Source organism: Sporobolomyces salmoneus (assembly GCF_050403485.1).
Source record: "Sporobolomyces salmoneus JCM6883 DNA, S_salmoneus_JCM6883_v1_ctg125, whole genome shotgun sequence".
Classification (NCBI taxonomy): Eukaryota; Fungi; Basidiomycota; class Microbotryomycetes; order Sporidiobolales; family Sporidiobolaceae; genus Sporobolomyces; species Sporobolomyces salmoneus.
In genome coordinates this window covers 1-10,966 of record NW_027481038.1, presented here as the reverse complement: position 1 = coordinate 10,966, position 10,966 = coordinate 1, and the positions used below count along the sequence as shown (strand labels likewise).

Here is a 10,966-nt window from a genome sequence, read left to right as displayed (position 1 = left end):
GGGGGGGGGGATCTCGTCTGCTCCGCCCTACGATCCTCGTTTGGTGGAGCGATTCTCTCGAGTGACCGAAAACGCAACAGAACCGAAAATCTCCCGAATCAAACTTTCTGACACAAACTTGATTTGCCTCCTCTTTCTTTCTCTTCTCCTTCGCCCTCCCTCCCTCCTCTTCACTTCTCGCCCTCCCCCCGCCTCTCTCTCCCTCTCTACTCACCTCCGAACAGAACGACCCATGAAAGTTGAAATCATTGTCGACCCTTCCCGTACCGCTCGAACTCCTACCGGTCCCGCCGCTTCCCTCACTCAACGACTCGCTCCTCCCGCTGCCTCTGCGTTAGTCCCTTTCTTCTCTTCTCTCCTCTCTTCTCATTCGAGAAGATTCCCTGACCCGTCTTTTTCTCCTTTTTTTTTAGTACTGTTTCCGCCGCCTCGGGAGCCGCCGTTCAACAACCTCGTCACTCCTCCGGCCCTCGTCGAGGTGGAGGAGGAGGACGAGGAGGAGGACGTGGACGTCGAGGAGGTAGACAAGGAGGAGGACGTGAAGGAGATCGACCGGCCGCTACCGTAGAGAGTTTGGATCAGGAAATGAGCGATTGGCAAGCTCAAGCCGCGACGACTTCGAATGGCGCTGCTGAAGGTACTTCCGCTTAATCGAGGGAAGCGTATGGATCGAATTTAATGGCATTAACCGAAAAAAAAGGTCGTCGAAGGAGGGATTTTTTGTGTTTTTTCTCTTTCTTCTAGTCTCTCTCACCCCTATACTCTACTCTCTACTCTGGTGTACTATAACCCATCCTCTCTCTTTTCTCATTGTGGTGCTCTGTCTCTCGTCTCCCTCTCTGTCTGTGACCCTCCTCCCTTTCCTTACTTCCGCTCATTTCTCCACCTCCTCATCTAATCGATCGCTCGAAATCACATGGTAATCTCTTCTCTCGCTGTACCCATCCATTCTCTTAGGTTGTCCTCGAGAGAACTCGCTCGAGAGGAACCTCATCGCTCAATCCCCTTGTTTCGCGATTCCCTTTTCCCTCAAAACTGCACGCGCCTCTTTCTCCCTTCCTCTACCCATCTCTCAATTTCCACATCACGTCTCGCGTGACAGAGGGCAACATGTCGGGTACTAGGAAGCCACTGATCGAGTCATCAGGGGAAGATTCAGACGAATTGGACGGTTCAATCAAGAAGAGGAAATCTTCATCAACAAAGGTGAGTTTCTCGCTCTCTCTCAGTTGTCCGTAGAGCGTTCGACTGAATTGGGGTGAAAACTTCAAGGCTGTATCGAGTGCGTCCAAGGATGAAGGAGCGAACGGGAAACCGAAGAAGAAGAAATCTACAACTCAGTTCTTCTCGAACCCATTACAACAGCAACAAGTCGAACAAAAGCTCAAGGCGTCCCCAGCTAAGTCTAAACAGAACTCAGCTACAGCGGGAACGAGTTCGAAGTCGAATGGATCAGGAGGAGGAGGAGCTATAGCGGGTCCTTCCTCGACGACGGGTCAAACGACGACGGGAACGGGAGGAGGAGGGATCAAGCTACGATTCCCACTCACTCTCGACAAACACGATGACAAGAGTACAGCGAAAGCGAAAGCGAAACAGAAAGCGGCGGTAGGAGGAGAGAAAGGGAAGAAGAAACGAAAAGATTTCACGAAATCGAGCTCATCCTCCTCCTCCGAATCCGAACCTGAAGTCAAAGTCGTCAAGAAGGATAAGAGTGGGAGGAAAGTGGGAGCTCCGACGACGAAGAAGAGAGCGATTGAACCCCCTTCTTCGAGTGATAGTGAGGGAGAAAAAGGGGAAAAGTTGGGAAAATCGAAATCGAAAGTCGCGGTTGGAGGAGCAAAGTTTGGAAAGAAACCTGTTGTCTTGGTGAAGAAACCTGTAGCGACAACGAGGAAAGGGAAGAGGGTCGATAAGGGAAAAGGGAAAGGGAAAGGGAAAGCGGTGAAGAAAGATTCGTCTTCCGAGGAGGAGGATCAACTCGCTTCGTCTTCGGAGGAATCGAAACCTTCCGTTGCCGTTCCTCGAGCGAAGACTTCGGTCGACAAAGGGAAGGGTAAAGTCAAAGCAGTTTCCTTCAAGGACGATCTGGATCGAAAACCTTCGAAATTGGTCAAAGCTTCGACTCTTTCGAAGAAATCGACCTCTTCCAAAGCCTCTCAAGCGTCGTCTTCTTCCACTTCGACCCTCCGCAAGCTGACAAAGAAGCGTCACCGTAACTTGAATTCCTCGCCCGACACTTCTGACGATTCCCTCTCTCTCGAGCATCCAACTCTCCCCTCCGATATCTCAAACCTCTTTGATGCCTCCCACTCTCAACGAGACCACTTCCGATTCGAACTCGATCAATACTTGACGTTCCAGAAGAAATTACTGGGGAAACGATTGTTGAGGGAACAAGATCTCAAAGAGAAACGAAGGAAGGAAAAGGAGGAGGAACGGATGAAATTCGAGAGGAAGGAAGCTTTCCTGAGGCGAGAACGGGAGAAAGCGAAGCAGGAGGAAGAGGGGGAGACGGAAAAGAAGAGGGATTTGGGAATTGGGTCGTCGAATCAGAGTTGGGGAGGAGGAGGAGGAGCGATCGCTGGACCATCTTCGTTTTCTTCGTCGAGCGAATGGCGCTGTCTTCGTTGCACCTACGATGTGAGAACTACTCACTCTCTCTTCTAAAGTCGAGTCACTGACTCGTAGTCTATTGTCGTTGTAGAACGAGCCTCATCGTGGACGCTGCGAAATGTGCGATGGGAACAAAAGCTGAAGCGGCACGCGGACTCTAGGTCGGAAGCGGTCGAAGTAACGGATTCTGAGATACTGGAGCTCGATTGGTGGATCCGAGCCGGGAAAAGGAGTGGTTCGTGCGCTCGAGCGAGAAAAGTTGATTTTGCCTACACGTGTTTACCTTTCGAGTTTGTGATCCAAGTTCTCCTCGCTGGCGAATGAACGGTAGACTTTCGTCCTCATTCAGTACTGGAGAGATAGTGAGAGAATCGGGAGGGAGAGGTGAGCGATGAGAGAGAGAGGAAGGAAGCCCATTCCGAGTCAAATCGGTTCATCCCTGCCAGTGCGAGCCTCTTGTGACTGTCTCGATCTTTGATCTGTACGTAACGGCCCAATGAGACGAGAGACATAACATCACATGATTGCACCAAGCACGAGAACCAACTCTCCGCTTTTCCCCCCCCCTCCTGCCTTTCTACCGAATTATAAGGTATTTTAATCATCAAGAGGGACTTGAACCTTGTCGTTCCAGAACAAGGTCTTGTTCGAAGGCCAGGGCATGTCCTTCTCACGCTTGTTGAAGTCTAAGCGAAGAAGAACCCTGCATGAGCGATTACCGAAATTTCGAAATGCAGAAGGAAGTCGCTTACAAGGATACTTGATACGGGGAGGAAGTTCACCACCGTTCTCGTGCTTGATATGTTCGAGATGGGCTTCGTGCTCATCAGCCATCGACTTGGCGTTGAGGAGACCGACGATAACTACTCGCGAAAGAGACAATTGATCAGAACTCCGCTCTCCTCACCACTCGGATTGCCAAGTTTCTCTGAAGCCCCCGATCTGACACAGCTGACTTTGCTGGCTTCTAGCCGTCCTTCTAGAGCTTCGTCTCGAGGACGAGAGAGCTCCCTCCTACTCCCGCTTGTTTCTCATCTCCAACTCAGATCTCCGTTACCCTGTAGCTCGTTCAAGATCTTCGATAATAACCCTTCATAGTGATCTAGACTAACCAGCAGGGAAAGCGACGTAGTAGCTAGAAAGAGAAGCGATCAGAGGTCAGCAACAACTTCAGGAGAGGACTATCATCCGCTAGGCCCGAGAGTACTACAGAGTGTCAAGAGAGCTTACGTGATCTTCCTCCATAATTCAGCAGAGTGTCCAGCGTGGTCCTCGACGGCCTTGCGCGACTTGATGAATTCAGTCTCGGCTCCGGCGTTCAACGAAGCTTCGTTCGCGATCGTACGGCGTTGCGCGGGGGCGACTTGGCGGAGAAGGGTTCGGAACGCAGGTCGGAGCATGATGGGCGAGATGATGAAATGTGGGAAGAAGCGAGAGGTTCTTCGGATTGGATGGGAACGGCTCTCTTCTCGACGACACACTCGCTCGACCTGAAACAGACCATAGATCAATACTTGATGCTCGTTAGCTCCCCGACTCGCGCTCGTATTCTCTTTGCGGTCTTCCCCACTGCTTCTTTGCTCTCATTCTTCGTTCTTGCTCTCTGTCGAACGTCCGCTCCTGCTCCCAGCTCTGGCTACGTTAGGACCTACTCTACTGTGTACTTGGTATGCTCTCCTATTGTTCAGATAAGCTCCGTAGTCAGCGTGGGGAATTCGACTCCTTCTTCCCTTCGCATGAAGCTCCGGTCGGGCTTCCCTGTCGCGTGCAGCGGGATACTGAAGGTCTGTACGGACCCACGTGGCTCATATCACATCAAGATAGGGTTAGGGATGCCTTCGAGGCGGACGGACTGGGAGGGAGGACTGGAAGGCTGGCAATTTCAGAATCGAAAATGAGGAAACGAGGGCTTCTTTGACCAGACTTCTGCCGTGCGACTCCCGAAGGTCTGCCGAAGGCTAGACGGTGTGAATACTGAGCGCATCTGACTCGCTGGTCTTGGTCGAAAGAGTCAGACTGGTCGCACAGGAGGGAAAGGAGAAAACCCGACAGAAACAACTGCAACAGCTACCTCGAATATAACGAGTTGAAACGCAGGCGACGATATAGAGTAACAGCTCTGTTGTATCGGATTGTGTCAACCTCCGGAGACCTGCATTAGAGAGACGAAGCTTGAAAGAAGCGGTCGAAAGCTTCGAGGAAAAGCTTTTGAACCAGTGGAGAGACAGCAATCGGACGGAGCAAGCGTCTAAGAATGGTCGAATGCCGACCATCAGGCCAGATGGGTCTGTCCGGATCCTCCAGATTGTCGACTTCAGAGAGCGAGTGAGTGGTTGAGGGCAAAGAAGCGAACGAAAGTTTCTTGAGCTCTTTCCCTCTCACATCATCTCCGGTTCAGCATGAGCGACCCGAACCTACGACCACTAACTCTACCATCGCTCTCACCTACTCTCACCCGACTCTCGACGCTCAAAACTCAAGTTTCTCTCCTCCACTCCCAAGTTGATCAATTTTCCAAACTCTCCCACAAACTCGGAACGTTCACGGACGAGCCTACCTGGAATGCATACGTGAGTGCTCTCTCAGCTCGGCTCGCTCGAGGGGAGCGCTGACTGGACGTTGATTCCGCTTCATCTCGAAACAGATTCCTTTCGGACCTCTTGCTTTCTTCCCTGGTCAATTAGTTCATACGAACGATATCACACAGACTCTACCAGTATCTGAGGAGTCTACCGACGCGGGGAAAGGAAAGGAGAAGGAGGTTGGAGAACCTCGTTCAGTCTTGAGGAGTGCGAAACAGGCTAGGGAAGAAGCTGAACGATTGAGAACGGGCGAGTAACTCTTATGGTACTTTCAGGGTATACGTGATCAAGCTGACCGAAAGCCTTATCGAGGTTACCAGAAACATTCGCGAAAATCAAAGAGTTGAATTCGGAAATCGTTGCGCTCGAAGCGGATCTCAAGAAGGAGAGGGAGGAAGAACGACTATCAGGAAAGAAGAACAGTGGTGGAGCTGCTCTAGGGTTGGGAGAAGACGAAGACTGGACCGTCAACGAGAGGGGAGAGGTGAGTCGCAAATCTCGTTCTCTGACAAGGTCAACGACGCGCTGACCGCTTCTCTTGAAACCCACCAGGTCATCAATGAAGACGGTCTACCAATATTCGATATTCGAGAAGACCTTCCCCCAGAACCCGAAGCGAGCCCGGCTGCAACGTCTTCTTCCTCGAATTCTGCAGACGCTACGAAGAAGAAACCCATGAGATACTTGGTCAAGAAAGGCGGAAAGCAAGTTGTTCGTACGTTACCTCTGCCGCTGTACTACCTCATCTCAGGCTGATCTAGATCAATCTCTCGTTCGTTCGACGGTGCCAGGTCCCCTCAATTCTCCCTCGGCCTCTTCCTCCTTGCCGCCCCCCAAACCTGTCACATCTACATCATCCGCCACTTCTCCTCCAACGACGGCAGCGCCAGCTCAGTCGAGCGATCCTATTCCTTCTTTCCCTTCTCACGATGGACCACAACTCGACGTCCGAGCGATTCTCGACGAACTCGAAGCAGAGGAGGAGATCGAACGCAAGAAAGCAGAAGAGCAGGATCGTGAAGAACAGGCGAAGTTGATCAAGGAGGAAGAAGCCAAAGAGGCGAAAGAACCGAAGAAACCCGAACAAAAGGTCAAAGAGGGAGGAGCTTTCGCAGGATTCTCGGCTGGATTCTTATCCAAATCGAAGCAGAAACGACCATCGAACTCTCTCGTACCAGCTCCAGCAACGAATAACAAACCCTCAGCTCCTACCTCGACCTCGACTATTCGCGCTCCTTCTTCTCCTCCCCTTCGTCCGACCGCGGTTAGCCAACCCCCAAAATCCCCTCTCAAGCCTTCTCTATCCCGTCCAGCCTCTCGTGCCTCGTCTCCTGCTCCTAGCTTGAGGAAGTCAGTCGCTTTCGATCTCCCCGTCCCGGACGATCAAGTCCCCACTCGAGAAGGAACTCCGAAGAAGCAACCGATCATACTCGGGATGGGACCTACCCCCGAACCTTCCGAAGAGCAGAACACGGTGGCCTCGTCATCAAGCGAAGAGAAGAAGAAGGAAGAATTCGTTCGACCGATCAAGGATCTCGTTGTCGAGAAACCTCTTCGAAAGCCGACTCCGCCCGGACAGTCTTCGGTCGATGGAGAGAAACCAAAGAAGGTCAGTCGATTTAGGAAGATGAAGGAGGATATGATGGAGAAGAAGGAGGAGCAGGAGGAAGCACCGAAAGGAAAGGGGAAAGGGAAGGAGATCATTTCACCTCCAGTCGTCTCTTCGTCGACTTCGGCGGTACCCTCACATGATACCAGTCTTCCCACTCCGGTACATACGATCTCGCTCTCTTCGAAACCTTCCCCGTCGTCCTCGACCTCTCAGCCTCGAAATCCCGACGGAACCGTTTCATACGCCGATATCCCCTTCTCTTCCGATGAAGAGGACCCGCATCTCTCCCCCGACGAGGATCAAGACGAAGACGACGAAGACTGGTACCCTTCAGAGGAGGAAGAGTTTGATGAGGAAGATTTCGATGTCGATGCGGCGTTGCATCAACGAGAAGTCGCACTAGAGTATCATCGACAGAGGCTAGGTCTCGCAGCTGGAAGAGGTACAGGACCCTTAGGAGGATATCACAACGGTGAAGAGAGTCCATTCGCAGATGTCGTCGCTGAACAAGGGGTAAGTTGAAACTCGATTTTCGCAAAGTTACTTGTCACTGATTCTAGTATCTTCTCCCGATATAGCTGGTTCCCGCTGACGCGACACTCGATTCACTCTCATCACATCTCTCCCACGCCGCTGCACTCGGCAAACCATCTCGATTCCGGACTTCGAACAAACACCTCGAATCGGCATCTCTCATCATTCCCTCCGTCCTCGCTTCCGATCCTTCTCTCACCAATTCTCATACGATGCTCGGTCCTGCTCCTTCAACATCGAACCCTACAACTGTCGGAGATCTCGAGGCAGACGAGGAAGAACGAATGAGGAGAACTCTGGAAGCTTTGGTGGAGGGGAGACCACTACCGGAGGACGAGCAGCTCAAGGAACGCGAGAAGGAGATCGCGCTGAGGGAAGAGTATGCGAAGAGTCGTGACTCGAGGGAGAGGACTGCTGGGAAAGCTCCTCCGACGATCAAAGAGGTCGTCTCCTCTCAGGTGAAAGACCGAGTGCCGACCGTGATCGAAGTACCTCGCAACCCGCCAAAGGAGGTTACACAGGACGTTCAAGACAATATGAAGAAACCCGCAACTCCTTCCGCTGTGCCTCCTGCAGCAACCGCCGGTACAGAGACGAGCGAGGAAAAACCGAAAAAGCTTTCGAGGTGAGTCTCCTCTTTTCGCCTCTTCGATGTCCGAGTCGCTGAACACTCTTCGATCTACAGATTCCGTCAGAAACAGTTGGGACTCATTGATTGAGTAGAAACTCGGACCAAGTCGTGGAAATTATCCCCTATTCACGTTCGCGCTTTCTCGAGGTCCCGACTGTTCCCCTTCTCGAGGCCCCGCCTGCAAAGCGAGCAGAGTAGTGACCTCATAGGAACCCTGCTCGATGCTTCGCCTCTCGATACGAGCCTCGTCAGTGTTCGTGCGCCCTGTGCTACTTTGTTGGTCAGTAGTTCCTTCCTCTTTCTCTCTCGCTTCTCCCTCTCCCCTTGGAAAAGATGTGTCCGGGACACTCGTTCGAAGACCTGCTGAAGGCGATCGACAACGCCGGAGCTCAACTGATCGAAATGCTGAAGGAAAAGACGGGGAACGAGACGGCCAATGGGAAAACGGCGGTTGAAACTCGCTTTGGTTCGTTCTTCACCATCGACGACTGGAGGAAAAGCTTTACGATGCTCCTCGAGGGTGACGAGTCTTGGTGGCCGGAGCAAACGGACCGGACACGAACGAGGTGGATGAATTCACTCCAACGCGTTCCTTCCCTTGATATCTACTCGAACGATTTCGTAAGTACAGCGGAGTTTCAGGATCATGAGCAGATCGTCGAAGTCTAGAATTCAGACTCTTTCCCGTCGCAGCCCTCGGAGGATCGTGTTAGAGGTTCGTTCCCTGGTCCGCATCGAAAGAGTGGACAAAGTTGGTTAGAGGGAATCATAGTGAGTGATACAGTGCCGTCGGTACTATCTGCAAGACCGAGCTGATATCACACTGTCGCTACAGACGAACGATCTTGAAAATCTTTCCAGGAATTTTCTCCCCTCTGTCACTGCCACCACACGCACTCGCGAGGCTTTGAACAGCGAAAGTATAGCGCTGTTGGCAACTTTCACAGAAGGGAAGTTCTCAGTCGCGACGCGACGTCGCTATCCTCGTCTCGAGCAGCTCGTCAAAAACGTTTTCAGCAAGAACTTCACGGAGGAAACCGGTCGACAAGTTGTGGCTTCTTTGCATGCATGCGTGACGGTCTTCGAAGCAGCCCGAGATGGCGGTTTACCGGTCTATATCGTTGGAGACCACTATCTTGTGAGCATTTTCAAAATTGCGCTTCGCTTCCTCGCGAACGGCTATCATGGCTGACTCGCGATCTGCCGACATGACGTTAGCCCAATGCTCCGATCTTCGCCAAACTTCTCGGAGACGACGCCTCGAACGAGGAACCGAAGAGGTTCGCTCGAGCGGAACAATCGGCGAATCACGACCCGGCTCGACATCAACGAGTGAGTCATCTGTGACATCGTCAGGCCCGAGCTACAGGCTGACATATTACTTGGTACTGAGGAGGTCTCCCCGTATGACCCAGTGTCGAGACGAGGGAGCACGGCACCTGAACAACGACCAACCGAAGTCGAGACGATGCTCGACGATGTTGCCAGACGCTACAAGAAGTACCGCGACACACACTACGACACCTCAAGGTCGAAGGAAGCTCATGCCAGACTTCAACAATGCTTGGAGAGAAACAAAGATCACAACCTGGACAAACTCAAGTGGTTATTCGAGTTCTTGCGCGATTGTCAGGCGGAGGACTTACCTCCGAGCTGGGCTCTGGTAAGTGTCTCCGTCACTCTCGTTCAATTGCTTTGAAATTCCGCACAATACGTCGATTATTGACCGAGCGTTGTGGAAACAGCCCGGTTTGACTTCAGACGGACTCGAGATTCTGTGGAACCTCAGCCACAAATCGGGCGGCAGACATGGTACGATCCGCCTTCGTCCGACTTTCCTTTCGTATGATGCGCTGACACAGTATCGCTTTATGTCTCTCACGCAGCAGATTCGCCCAGCGAACAGCCCAACTTTTCGCAGTTCAAACAGTGGCTCGGAGGCGACATCAAAGCCGACGGCTCGAGCCGTGGAAGACGTAGGAGTCGAGGAAGACGTAGGAGTCAGTTGTCCGACGGGTCGATGTCGAGTTAGTCTCGGGACCTCAGAATGAATCGATCATCTTCTTGTCGTTGTCATGGCTTCTTTCCCCGTCCCTCCTTCCGATCTATCTCTTTTCACCCCTCTAGGGACAACTCTCGAATTCGTAACACCCCCCAGTGTAACACTCTTCCCGTCTTCTCCAGTCGAATGCTAGACTTCAAGCGAGAGGACAGTTTGACCTTTCACTCGTCGATAGTCATGTTGGTCAGACACGAGGGCCTCTGGTCTCTTCGTGTCGAACGGACAAGGCTGCAGTTTACCAATAAGCGCGACAAGGGTCGGAGAGCTGTCAGAAGACGCGAGGGAGAGTGCTGAGAAACGAGGGAGCGAAATCCCAAATGAAAGCGCACCCGAAGCAGCTCTAGTCAGACTTGTAGCCCTCTGAGTCCCTCACCACTGAGTCCCAATGCTTCTCTTGCCGTTCTGAAGGGATGCAGAGCAGTGAGAAGCGAATTCCAGTTTCATCTTGCAAGTCGAATCAACCGCCAGCGTCGAGCTCGATCTCCTATACAGCCGCCCGTAGCTGCAGTGTTACGTCCCTCTTTGAGGTCTGGGGCGGGCTGGAGTACGTCGAGATGATAGGTCGGGAATGAGAGGGGAAAAGGAGAGAAGTCGAACTCGTCGGTTCGTACTCCGATTACTTCGTCTTCGATTGCCCGCTCTTGCTCGACAAACTCGATAGACGACAGATCTCGCCTCGGAAGAAGTCACCGCCTTTGCTCAGTCCGATATGCTCTGCTCCCCGGGCAAATTCGTGGATTGAATCTCGGTCGCCCAAGTCGTTTGCTCCCGGTTCAGTATCATTGACAGACGATCCGAAGGGTCACTTGAGTGAGTCGCGGTGCAGAGGAAAGGGAAGAGATAAAGGTCCGAGGAAGGATTCTTCGGAGTTTGAGTCGGGATCTCCCTTTCCCTCTTCTCTGCTCTCGCTCTGACGCAGACTTTCGGCC

The 10,966-nt window shown here is 52.4% G+C and overlaps 5 protein-coding genes across 5 annotated transcripts; 4 read left to right on the top strand and 1 right to left on the bottom strand.

Annotated features, from left to right (window-relative positions):
* Positions 1–232: 232 nt before the first annotated feature.
* Positions 233–651, top strand: JCM6883_005616 (uncharacterized protein; the record flags this gene model as incomplete). The annotated part of the gene is made up of 2 exons (XM_076635640.1): positions 233–333; positions 414–651. The coding sequence occupies 2 exons, from the start codon at positions 233–235 to the stop codon at positions 649–651; spliced, it is 339 nt and encodes a 112-aa protein (XP_076484381.1).
* Positions 652–1,110: 459 nt separating this feature from the next.
* On the top strand, positions 1,111–2,670 carry JCM6883_005615 (uncharacterized protein; the record flags this gene model as incomplete). Its single annotated transcript, XM_076635639.1, has 2 exons — positions 1,111–1,206; positions 1,273–2,670. 2 exons carry the CDS (start codon positions 1,111–1,113, stop codon positions 2,668–2,670), a joined length of 1,494 nt encoding a protein of 497 aa, XP_076484380.1.
* A 543-nt stretch (positions 2,671–3,213) lies between these two features.
* On the bottom strand, positions 3,214–4,016 carry COX13 (cytochrome c oxidase subunit VIa; the record flags this gene model as incomplete). Its single annotated transcript, XM_076635638.1, has 4 exons — positions 3,214–3,302; positions 3,369–3,479; positions 3,729–3,751; positions 3,847–4,016. The coding sequence occupies 4 exons, from the start codon at positions 4,014–4,016 to the stop codon at positions 3,214–3,216; spliced, it is 393 nt and encodes a 130-aa protein (XP_076484379.1).
* A 999-nt stretch (positions 4,017–5,015) lies between these two features.
* Positions 5,016–8,063, top strand: JCM6883_005613 (uncharacterized protein; the record flags this gene model as incomplete). The annotated part of the gene is made up of 7 exons (XM_076635637.1): positions 5,016–5,186; positions 5,261–5,447; positions 5,519–5,682; positions 5,751–5,913; positions 5,990–7,323; positions 7,389–7,969; positions 8,030–8,063. The coding sequence occupies 7 exons, from the start codon at positions 5,016–5,018 to the stop codon at positions 8,061–8,063; spliced, it is 2,634 nt and encodes an 877-aa protein (XP_076484378.1).
* Positions 8,064–8,308: 245 nt separating this feature from the next.
* Positions 8,309–9,787, top strand: JCM6883_005612 (uncharacterized protein; the record flags this gene model as incomplete). Its single annotated transcript, XM_076635636.1, has 6 exons — positions 8,309–8,596; positions 8,669–8,746; positions 8,811–9,113; positions 9,194–9,307; positions 9,609–9,638; positions 9,721–9,787. Coding segments are annotated over 6 exons (880 nt in total), but the record flags the coding sequence as incomplete, so codon positions are not given.
* Positions 9,788–10,966: the final 1,179 nt, after the last annotated feature.